The sequence below is a fragment of the Scyliorhinus torazame genome, chromosome 18 (assembly GCF_047496885.1).
Source record: "Scyliorhinus torazame isolate Kashiwa2021f chromosome 18, sScyTor2.1, whole genome shotgun sequence".
Classification (NCBI taxonomy): domain Eukaryota; kingdom Metazoa; phylum Chordata; class Chondrichthyes; order Carcharhiniformes; family Scyliorhinidae; genus Scyliorhinus; species Scyliorhinus torazame.
The window spans coordinates 124,902,717-124,915,093 of record NC_092724.1 but is presented as its reverse complement, the minus strand read 5'-3'; the positions used below and the strand labels follow the sequence as shown (position 1 = coordinate 124,915,093).

The following is a 12,377-nucleotide window of genomic DNA, read 5'->3' as shown; positions in this document are numbered from 1 at the left end:
GCGGAATTTACCAGCAGTTCGCACCAGCGGGATATTCCAGTCCCACCGATGACGCATCCCTGCCTCGGGGGATCCCATTGACAACAGCAGGACCAGAAGATCACGCTGGCGGGCTGCCTCCGCCGCCGAAAAACACGCGGCTGGTGGTGCAGGAAATCCAACCCATAGTCACAAATTCTGCTCTGTAGCTACCAACTCCAACCCTCTTCCTGGCAACTGGCTGGAGGCTTAAAGTGACGTTGTCCAACCTTGGCCTCTTTTTTGACCCAGAGATCTGCTTCTGACCACACATCCATGTCATCACTCAGACTGCATACTTCCACGTCCAAAACAGTGCCTCAGTTGATTCGCTGCTGAAATCTTCATTCATGCATTGGTTACCTATTCTGATGCCCTGTTGGCTAGCTTTCCACCTTCTACTCTCTGTAAACTTGAGGTCATCAGCAACACTGCTGCACCTTTCTCGTTTTACACCCAGGTCAATTCACCCATCACTCCTGCCCATACGCTATGCTGACCAACCACACACAAGTGCACACATGTAAAAAAGAGAGCTGCCCAATGTAATTCCATGGCACTGTCGTTTTCCCCCCCAAGCTCTGCACACGAGTCTCAGCAAATGTTGAATGAACAATGGAATCCAAGAGGTGCTAATTATTAAGAGGTATTTTTCACATCAATGTATGATTACTTTTAAACATCATCGACTGCAGGACTTTAATACAGTGAAGTAAACCCACACTTCTGACGGTCACTATTATTGCAGAAACGTGCAGGACATTTTGAGTCCCAAAAGTCCTTTTGGCTGCAAAGCACATATAATTTAAACAAAAGTATTTCACTTCTAGTAGTGTGCATAATGATGCAAACCTTGACTCAGACATTGTCGAACCAAGGTTTAATAATTGGCACCGAATTGCCAAAATACATCAGTACAGAAGTAATTATAGTTAAATGCTTGCAAACCTTTTCATTTATTCTAAGGACATGGCCAACCTTCCTAAACAATAAAATATGTTTTGCATGTTTTAAACCCTTTCCATGCGGAATCAACAAAACTTTACAACAATAACCATCATTGGAAATGAACGGTTGAACACCAACTACACTTGGACAAAAGAAAAACACTTCTTGAGATAGCACTAAAATGTGTCTAAACAAGTCCATATTTAACTATATTACCTGTTTCCATTACAGATAAAGCCACCTACATTCTTCAGTTCAAATTTATACTACACAGGACCAAGGGCGATCAGAAGAGGCTGCTGACTCCAGAGACAAATCTTGCTTTGGGCCTCACAACATCTCACACCGTTTGTAAATATGTCGGGAATGAAAATCACGGAAAAACAAATCACCACAACCACCAAACTTGTGCAAGGTATCACAAAGGAATTTGTGCACAGTTGGGTTTGGATTCCTGTGTACCTCTACACATCTCCCTCACTCTACCCCCATCACTGCAAGTTTCAAGTGAAGTGCTCCTTTAAAAATACAGGATAATGTTTGCAAGCCCATGGATGACACAAAGATATATACTGGCGTCAGATCTGTGACAGAAAAAATGAACAGTTTGATTTAAGTGCAATGGGAGAACAGGCTTACAGCTGGCAGGTGACATTAAATGTAAATATATGCAGTAGGATTCATGTGTGCAGGGCTGACACCAAGCATCGGTTTGGAATACTGGTTTCTGTATTAAGATACTTGGGTTTTAGAATGCACAAGTCTTTAAAGCACAACAATGACAACAATAATGAACCATGCAAAGGTGATTCACAAGAGAATGATAAAACAAAGCATGACAACGAGCACATCATGTCAGATGACCAAAAGCTGGCTCAAAGAGGTAGGTTTTGAGGAGTGTCTTAAAGGGGGAAAGTGAGGTAGAGGTGATATTCAGTTTGGTGCCTAGGCAACTGAAGGCCTGGCTGCCAATCGGAGAGCGATCAAAATTAGAGATGCACAGGAGGTCAGAATTAGACGAGCGCAGATATCTGGGAAGACTATGGGGCTGGAGGAAATTTTAAAAATAGTGAGGGGCAAGGCCAGGGGGAGATTTGAAAACAAGGATGAAAATAAAATAAAGAGTACCATGTTATCCCTGTGCAAGAATGTGGTATCTAGAATATCATATCACACATTGTGTGTGTTGGGCTCATGGCCGTACTTACCATGAATAATTTTGATCTAACTCAAGTTACTTAACTACTTTATTTATGCAAGATACATGATGAGCTACAAGGTGGGTATAATCTCTCTTGGGTATAGACTGTTCCATCTGCTCCACAGAGTCTCTAGCACACGAGTGCTGATGTCACTTACATCATGTTACGGACGGCTAGTCAGCACTCAACAATGGCTAAGATACTGAACCAGTCGTGACTGTTTTTAGTTTTTTTTTAACATGGTACAGAAAGATCAATTCGTTTCGGGATTGATAATATAAGAAATAGGGGTTGGTTATTAAAACAAAAGAAAACAATATTTTAACTTTTACTTCATGCTCTAACACAGATTATATGCAGTTTCTTACCCTGCAGTTTCTTACCCTTAACACACAGGTTTCCATAAATGACACGTCCAATAGATACACAGCTCTCATTCCACTTATAAATACAGGCAAAGATGATACTTGTTTTATAAAGCAATTCTCTGCTATAAGTCAAGTTCCTTATAAAGCAATTCTCTGCTATAAGTCAAGCCAGAGGAGGTCAACAAGATCAATACCTCATTGAGAAACCTTTAGTTATCACAATAGGCTCAAGAAGGAACATCATCCAACCCTCAAAACGAAATGCTTGAGACTTGATTGAATCATTGAAATTAACCATTTACATGAACCGGTTATTTGAATCCCATAAATTAGGAAAAATGAAAGGACGTGCATTCAAGTTAGATAAGCACAAGAATTATGTTAGCCATCTGGAGCACTATTTTCTCAGAGCGCCATTGACCTTTTGAAATAAGTTGTCAGCTTGTGCAGATGCACAGCAAACATTTCAAAGTTCCTTGGGGAGGCAGATAGGAGGAGGCAGATATTGCTGCATTTGGTAGTTTGGCAAATCGGCCTTGGGCTTTTTTAATTCAAATTTTGCCTCTCCAAGAATATCAGAAGGTTTGGAGTTCTGTTACCTGGTTGCAGCACAACTGAAATGGGATGGATATTGCTGCTTGTGTCAGTCTTATTAATGTACTTGCCCTTAACCAGTGAAACTATTTTTCCACTTCCTCCATCAGATTTGGGTTCGTGGGCTGTAAGCAAGAATACAGATTTACCACTAATTATGATTTAGTTACTTGTCAGCTTTGAGTCCCTGACACACGCTTCAAAGAATTAGATTGCGATGGTTCTCACTTGGACTCAAACATTCGAAGAAAGGAACACTCACAATTCATCAGCCCAGTTTTGAACCTACAAATTAGTGTTCGTCAACCGATCAGGAATCATTCACTTTTCTTTGCGAAACATTAAAGTGTTTATTTTTAATACCTACCATTTAATGTTAAAATATTAATGTGAATTAATAATGCAAGGTTTGCTTAATGAATAATGTTTAACATGATTTTTAGAATGTGTCTCATCTCTGTCAATATTAGGGAATTGCAACAAATGCAGCCACGTTATTTATTATCAATTAGGTAGAGGTTAATTTATAGTAATCAGATTTTTAATGCATTATCCATTGCACAAGGTCGTATTAGCCCAATTAAAAATAAATATACATTCAACAAAGCTTTGTTTATACACGGAACTGACTTAGGAACTAACAGTTCAGTTAAAGGTGGGTTGCAAATGATGATGAAAATCGAGAGCAAGTAATTCCAGAATAAGGAAATATTCAATTGGTTATACATTTCAACATTGGCAACAAAAGGTTTGGCATCAAAAGGTTTCGCAAAATGGAGTGTAACTTTAATAACTTCTAATACGTCTTCTTGAAAGACATGTTCATCAGAACCGATTTAGACCAGTGTTCCCAGACAGCAGCTTGAAAGTCTATCCCCAGTTCAACATTTATGATTTTAATAAATAGGCAATTGGTGATTGAAGGGGACAAAAGAGATACAAAATGGGGGCGCATGCATATTGCATTAGGATAATCTATTTCTATGTTGTCATTTTATGGGCTGGTGGGTATTGGAGCTGGATTAGTAATCCAGAACCCCCAGGGCAATGCTTTGGGAACCCATTACAACCATACCTGGAATTAAAAAGCCTCAGGAAATTTGCCATTCTCACCTGTGACTCCATGTCCACAGCTCTCTGAAATTAGCTGGTAAGCCACTAAGTTAAAGGACAATTAGTGATGGGCAATAAATACTGGTCCAGCCAGCAACGCCCAAATTCCATGAATGAATTTTTAAAAAGTAAGGCAGTTCTAAGTAATGACTGTAGCAGTCCTCGGTTCTGCTGAAAGATTTACAGTCAAAATGTTAGAACTTGCATCTTCTCTTTTTTTTAGGTCATGTATGTTCCTAATTCAAGAAAGGATCAGCACTCAATATTACTCTTGTACCACATGACTGTATTTCCTCAGTCATTACCTCCAGCTGCATCGTTCAACATTTAACAGGAATTCAGAAATGCGTATGTTATTGTCATTGCCCAGACATGTATTTGGGGGAACTATTGCAACAGAGAAGTTGCTGGTTCAGTCGGATAAGCTTTTATTGGCACTTCACCTACAACTTGCACCGACTTGGGTGGAACCTCCAGGCAGACTTTTCCAAAAGGAGCAACCTTACACTTTGACTCACATAAAACACACAGATTTCACCAATAAAACAAGTTGTGAACAGATCACAGGAGAAACACTTTCCTGCAAGAAAGAATCCAAATTGTGTGTGGCCTGTCGGTGCTTGGACCCTTTTCCTGCAAGCGTTAGCATATTTTGGAAGGTATTCTTGGCAAGTCTCACACACAGAATTTTCTTCAAATCGAGTTGTACAGTACAGAAAAAAAAGGGATGAATTTATCATTTTGGTCAATTAATTATATCGGGAAATAGGATATTAACAAAGCCAGGGAATTAATTAAAAAATGGATACTTGTACACTGAATATGCTACAGATATGCAAAAATATGAAATAAGGAAATTTCAGGAGTCCCACTGCTGCTGTCTGGGAATCCTGTACCAATTTTGGCCAGCCCAACAGAAATTTTCAGATTGATAGTTTATGAAAAGTCTCAATTTTACTCAACAGTAAATGGCCATTGTAATTGTTAGACTGGAATAGAATCACAGAAAGATGTCACTTATCAAAACAAATGAAAAGCTTCATTGGTTAAGAGGTTGAGGTCACATAAAAAAGTCCAAGAGAAATATTCTCTTCCGTGTAATTCCCAATAGAATACAATAGCAGACCCAATATGGCACTCCTAACAAAAGAGTCAGTCTCTAATAAATCATTTACTGATGCAGGCATTTCCAGCAACAATCATTTTAGTGTGAACACCATTACAATATGGTCCTCAAGTAATTAAAGAGTGTAACAGTCAACTTCAGCAGAAAGAATACACCCAAAACGGAGTAAAATAAAATTCCCTGCATGCCTTTGTTGCTATGGTGATCATCACAGTTGTATAGAAAAAAAATTATAAAGTGCTCTTTGTAATAGTCTTCAGGTCACAGGAATGACCCCTGATACTATGCAATTCCAGTTGCGCAGTTTTTCAGATTATAAATGGCCACACAGACGGGCATTGTGGAGGCAATGTTTAAAACTTTGAGAGATTGTTTTATCATTTTAATAACCCTATGTAAACATTTTGCACGTTAAAGTCAGGAATTAATTTTTGAAGGTTGTAAAAATAAAAATAAAGGAGCCAATGTCTTTACTAAACAGAATTTGTTGTGTCTGTATACTCTTTATCGATCCTCCTCACTGTACCTCCAATATTTCAGAGAGATCCTCTGACCAGCAAGATTGCAGTTCCAAGTTCTGATCTGCCTCCATAGGCACCGCAAATACCAGGACTGTTCCCAACTCTGAATTTCTGCAGAGTGACTGATCCTTCTTCTGATTGTCAGTAAAGTAGCAAGACAATTTGAGCCAGTGTCTATGAGAAGCCATCAGTCACAAAGTGAAATTCAAACAGAGATCTGCAAGGCTGGGGCCTGGTGAAACCCCGTGGAAAGCAATATCTATTGAGTCTAATCCTTGCTGAAACTTAGGCAACACACATCCAGGACATCAAACATTTATCAAACAACAACAATTTCCAGGCCTTTGGCGAATAAAACAAATCTACACCAGTAAAACGTCACTTACAATGTGACACCATGATTTCAGAGTGATTTATTTACGCAGTTTTGAGCCAACATATTTATCTAATTGTAGTCTCACTGTATCTTAGCATGAACAATTAATGTGCCAAGGGTTTAAGTATTTTAATACTCAAGTGTGCATTTTTACGCAGTTTAAAAAGAAAATGCCCTTTATAATGAACTCATTCTATTTTATTTAATGCCTTCTTTCTGCCAACTCTTAGATTTTCTCCAATTCTCCACACAGAGCTTGGAAGGGCCCACCACTAATCTCTGGGGCATCCCACTTGGTATTTTGCCCAACTGATATTCTCCCCTTATGTACAGTCACTGTTTACCTTGAATTCCCACTGCATCCAATTTCAACAGCAGCCTTTTGTGAGGAATTTTATCAAAGACATTTTGGAAATCTATGTACACCACCTCATAGTTTATCACTGTCAACTCGGAATGTCTGACCCTCAACAATATTAAAAGGAGCTGGTTAATTCGGCAGAATCGTAACCATATTAGCCATTTGTTAGATTATTTTCATACAACTAGTCTTGGAGTTTGTCTCTGATAAACAAATGCATGAATCATATTGAAGTAATTTATTGTGCGAGAAATTAGTTGCCAACCTCTAGTCACTGAAATTAGAATCTAACAATGTCATCTGCACATTTACATAATTTCTGAGACAGAGTTCAAAGTTTTAGCAGAGCAAATACTTAGTTGGAGTTATATTCATTTGTAGCTGCTTAGACCATATAACGTTTTTAATATCCTGAAGGTTTCATAGATTATCATAGAATTTACAGTGCAGAAGGAGGCCATTCGGCCCGTCAAGTCTGCACCGGCTCTTGGAAAGAGCACCCTACCCAAGGTCAACACCTCCACCCTATCCCCATAACCCAGTAACCCCACCCAACACCAAGGGCAATTTTGGACACTAAGGGCAATTTATCATGGCCAATCCACCTAACCTGCACATCTTTAGATTGTGGGAGGAAACCGGTGCCCCTGGAGGAAACCCACGCAGACACGGGGAGGATGTGCAGACTCCGCACAGACAGTGACCCAAGCTGGAATGGAACCTGGGACCCTGGAGCTGTGAAGCAATTGTGCTATCCACAATGCTACCGTGCTACCGTGCTGTTCCTTAGAATAAATACTAAAGTAGAATTATTAGAAAGCCAGCAAATTACCATCCATCAATATAGAAAGCAGAACCAACACATCATTCAATATTTACTTGTTTAGCAGCATGTTATCGTTGCTGTGGTGAGACTGGATGCCTTTATTAGATTAACAGTATATAAATGACTTGGTCTCACCAGTTCTCTCTTTAAGTCCTGTCAGCACAGAATTAGGATCCATACATACAAATTATTGACAATTGAAAGAACACAGATGGAGTAAAGCTGCTTCAATCATTTCCACTTGGCAAGAGGCCCTTGAAGCTAACAATTTGGATGCTAATTTTTAGCAATCGAAGTCAAGCATCAATTAACCGTTACATTTCCCAGTATTATCACGTGGACCAATTCTTGCTATCTTTCTAGTTTCAAAAAGTCAATATTTCCTAATTTAATTAAACGTATAATTTTTAAAATGTTTTTAAAATTGAAAATAGCTTTCCTTGTATTTAGGAAATTTCTTGTGACCTTAGCTAAAAATATACAAGAGAATAATGGATATCCCAGAGAGTGCAGCAAGCAATGATTTTGTTTAAAGGGTCAGGTGGTATAATTAGTAGAAGAAGGAGTACTTTGAATTACTCAATCCTTCAAAGATATCAATTTCTGGAAACCACACCATCTTCTAAATATATTATGGTGCGTTTGAGGGTACATATTTTATTTTCTATGAAATCTACAGGTGTGATGCATGATATTATGATACCTCCAGTAGAGCGACCAACTTTTGAAAATAATCATTCTTTATTGAATGAAGTTAGGTCAGAGAACATTGTAATTATATTGTGAATTTCATTAGTGTAACCATTTCCAGAAAAACTATTTCTTCCCATCACAAGACCATTTTCTTCATCTAAACTCAATCATATGACCTGGAAATAGTGACAAATTGGACATTCAGAATGACAGTTGTGGGAACGGATTGATTTCCTGGGTGGGTGGTGGGGTCAGGGGAAGGGGAGAGAAAGAAAAAGTGTCAATACACAGAAAGTGGTAGTTTAGGAATATTCAGGAGGACAAGATCATGGCCGGAAGCATGTCATTTGCTATCAGACAGCCGCTGTCTTCTAATCAATACAGAAACTAGTCAACATTTCGGCTTGTGGTGACTGCTGTTGTTGGAACTCCACGTTCATGTTATGAACTTGTAAACAGAAAATCACTGGCATTGATTCATTTCAACATAAAATGTTAAAAGAAAATGCTGTGATTCACGCCAAAAGGCTATCAGGTTTCTTGGCAAAGTGTCTCACATGATCAAACAATTTCCGACCACATTTAAGCGGGAATTTTATTACATGGCCAAGTAATTGCATTTGTAAAACAACTTTTAACTTCAGTTAAGTTAAGCTCAATACTAACGCGACAAAATATTGTGCCCGCCCACTGCTAAACTCAAGAAATGAAGCTTTAAGTTAATGCATTTTACAACTGTGGTAGCATATTTCCCATTATTAAAGTCATAAAAAGTGTTCACATTCCAATAAGAGTCCTTCAATCGGAGAATATTCACTTAAGAAAAAGGGGAAAAAAAATATCAGTGCAAACAAATGGGATTTCCTTTATGGAAAAGCTAAGGAGGAATGGTTAGAAATGCAGGCTGCTGCTGCCACTGCCGTCTGCCAGCATCATCTCAGTGCCTTCCTTATTTGGCGCACCAGTCCATTCACTGTGCAAACTATATATTTAACTTTTTGTAAACCTATCACCAGTCAGACAATACAGGAAAAAGACACACTTCATGTCTAGTTTTTTTAAGTAAACTTCTTGAAGTTTATAAACTGCAGTACTGGGTTCTGTGGCAGAATTATGAGGAACACATTTCTCACTGCTCCGAGTCCACATCGCGACAGTTCAGACTTAGAGATTCATTTGGGAGATTAAACTTGTTGCTGTTGACAAAAGCTATAAAAGATTTGCCAATAGAAGAAACAAAACATGAAAGGAAAAAAAACTTCATTATTCTAGCAAACGGCATCACATTTTTTGAAAACTCAAATGTCTCAATAATTCCAGTAGGAACCATAAATGAAAGACAGACACTGTCTGCTCAGGAAAAAGAATCATGGCCAGAAATATATACACTTCAAATAGAGCAGTCGCCACAGTTAGCAGAAAAGCACATAGAACGACTCTAAAATGAAAGATTTCTGTAACTTACCTGAAATTCTGACTCTGTCCATTAGTACAACAACAGCATTTACAGTAGTATCCACAGCAATATTGTTTATCTTATCAAGAGCTGTCTGCAAGTGTCTGTCTGATACAATCTCTTCAATCTGTGCAATCATGAATGCACCATATTACCACATTACCATGTGCTGATCATATGTTTGTACCACACACTGAAGCAGCATTGTCAGCTTGTGGCTTCAAAACGGAGCACGTGACTACATTCATAAGCTTAAAATAACCTACCAGAAGGAGGCAACTGTACATCCGAAATATACATCTGCTCAGTAATTCTACTGATAATCATTTTTAAAAATAAAAGACTCCCAAGTGCTCAAATTCAATTACAAAAGTGGACTGGAGTTTCAAAATTATATTATCACAATATGAAATAAAACAGAATCCACAATATGGATTGTAATAACAATGCATCATTTACCTTGGGAGGAAAGATTTAGTTTATATATAGCCATGAAATTGTCTCGGAGCAGAATGCCAATTATATTAAGAATAAAAAAACAAGTGGGTGTATGATACTTAGGCTCCAACTTACTGGAAGGAATTCTGATGACATTTTAAACCACAAGAGGGCTACTCAAAATGACTAATAAATACAGCAGGAAGTGAGGCTACTTTAGTGCCTGCAAAGACTCGATTTTATGTTCAATAAAATGTACTGTCTCTCAGCGGTTGCATTTTAACTCAATGCCTTTGACTGACTGTGCAGCAGTTTGAGGTCATCAGGATAGGTGTGAGGGAAATGGGCTCTCTTCACGTCAGGTGGTACGGAAGCCGGTTAATTCAGGTGGCGAGAAGGTGGTGCAGAATGACTCCAGCAGCACGGGTTCAATCCCCTTACTGACTGGTAGTTCAGAGAGGGGCCACCTTGGTGCCGAGCAAACAATTGCAAACATCGCTTCTCGCTTTTTTTCTCTGAATTGCCTCAGACTCTGGCGATGGAATGCCAAATTATCAAAGTACCTGCCAATGACATTTACTTGCAATGTGGGCTACATATTATATAGAAGAGAGGGTGCACTGGTAAAATGTTACAAGGCTGCTGCGCGTGAGGAGTGATTACATAATCAAGAACAGGATGAAAAGGTGAAACTGTTTGTCATGCTCCTGAAAAACGCCATTCTATTCTAACTTTCAATGCACCCACACATTAAAATGTAACCAATTTTTAAAAACAACATTTTTGGAGCTTCTTCATCTGCTTCCTCCAAGTTTTGCCATGATTGCCAAGTTTGTCTGTCCAACCCGTTGCCTTGTGACAGGAAATAGGGGCGTTCTACAGCCTATTGTCAGAAGGCTAAGGTCAGTCACACATTATTTTTCAGTCACATCTATTCATCCTGTCAACCACCCCCAGTTGATAGGAAGAATAGAGATTGTACTGTGCTTTGTTTCACAGCAACCTTGCAGATACTAAAATGCAAGAGTGTCATGAGGATGTAAATACTCAAAACAATTGAACAATTGAAAATTTTTCAAGAGTAATTTGTTTGAAAAGTCCCAATGCTGGAGTCTGTTGCAAGCCCACATCCTTCTAACTAGGAGTGATAGATTGTGAACAGCAAAGGAATCTCAGGGTGTGATTAAACGGGAAGATAAATCTATGTCGAGTTTTGGCCGCATAGTGTTGAGAAACACCCGCCAATCAACGTCAGTTTGCCATTTTCTTTTGCCTCGGTGAGTTTCTCTCTGCCGAGGCCGCTCTCGAGTCATTTCCTGCTGGTGCGACCAGCAGAAAAGGCTCCTTGCAGATTGGAGCACCATTTTGTCTGGCTGCCCGACCTTCTCCCCACACCCCCCACTTTCAGCCCATTCTTCCGACTTTCAGCCCCTCTCCCACCCCCAATCTCAGAGAGGCCCACGGGACTACCCCCTCACCCCCACCCTCCACCTGGTAAGCCCCTCCGAGGCCCGATCACTGGCAGTGCCAGCCTGGCACCTGGACACCCTTACACTGCCACTCCGGCAGTTCCCGTGACAGCCTGATGGTGCCACCCAGCTACCTTGGCAGTGCCAGGGTGGCACTGCCAGAAAGTCGGGGGGGCATGCAAGAGTGCCAGGCTGGCAGAGCCCGGGTGACCAGATGTCGGATGAAGGCCCAGGATGCCACCCTACCCAGTCCCTGACCATGTGGGGGTCTCTAATGGCCTGCGAGACCACCCCTGGGTGCCATTACAACTAGTCCACATTTGTGGAAATCAGCACTAAACGGCGACCTAACAAGGTCTCCCAGGTGCGGCCATTAGGTTCTGGAGACCAGGAGAATCCCACAAATGCATATTCAAATGAGTAAATGGTTAATTTAAATATGCTGATCTGGATCATGTCCAGTTCGGCGAGCAAGTGGGTCAGCCGACCCACGATGCGAGGTGCCCTGGCCGCCCCCGAGAGAGGGAGACCGGCAACCCGGAAAGCGAGCTTCCCCATCCCCCGGCCAGGCGAGAGATGGAAGACGTTCCTCACCAGGGAACTGAAAGCGATCCGGGATGACATCAAAGCCAAGAAAAAGGCGGCAGTCAAGGTGGCAGTGGTGGAGGTGCTGGTCATCATTCAGACGGCTTGGGAAAGAGGGTAGAAGCCGAGGGGAGCACCATAGTGGTGACTCAGGGGAGCCTGAAAGAAAGGGTCAAGGACCAAGAGAATCGGTCGAAGCGGCAGAACATCTGGACAGTGAGCCTGCCAGAGGAAATCGAGGGCAGGGACACGAATGACTACGTGGCCCAAATACTGGGCAACC

General features: G+C 40.5%; 1 protein-coding gene across 4 annotated transcripts in view; it reads right to left on the bottom strand.

The window, feature by feature from the left end:
* LOC140395489 (septin-9-like) overlaps positions 1-12,377 on the bottom strand; it is a 397,275-nt gene that overhangs the window by 290,535 nt on the left and 94,363 nt on the right. The window contains exon 1 of one of the 4 annotated variants that reach the window (XM_072483288.1): positions 9,612-9,770. The exons of the other annotated variants lie outside the window; for them this stretch is intronic. Within the exon in view, the coding sequence (XP_072339389.1) occupies positions 9,612-9,741 (130 nt within the window). The 5' untranslated portion in view covers positions 9,742-9,770. Of the gene's footprint in view, positions 1-9,611; positions 9,771-12,377 lie in introns of those variants that run through there. 4 annotated transcript variants of the gene reach the window in all.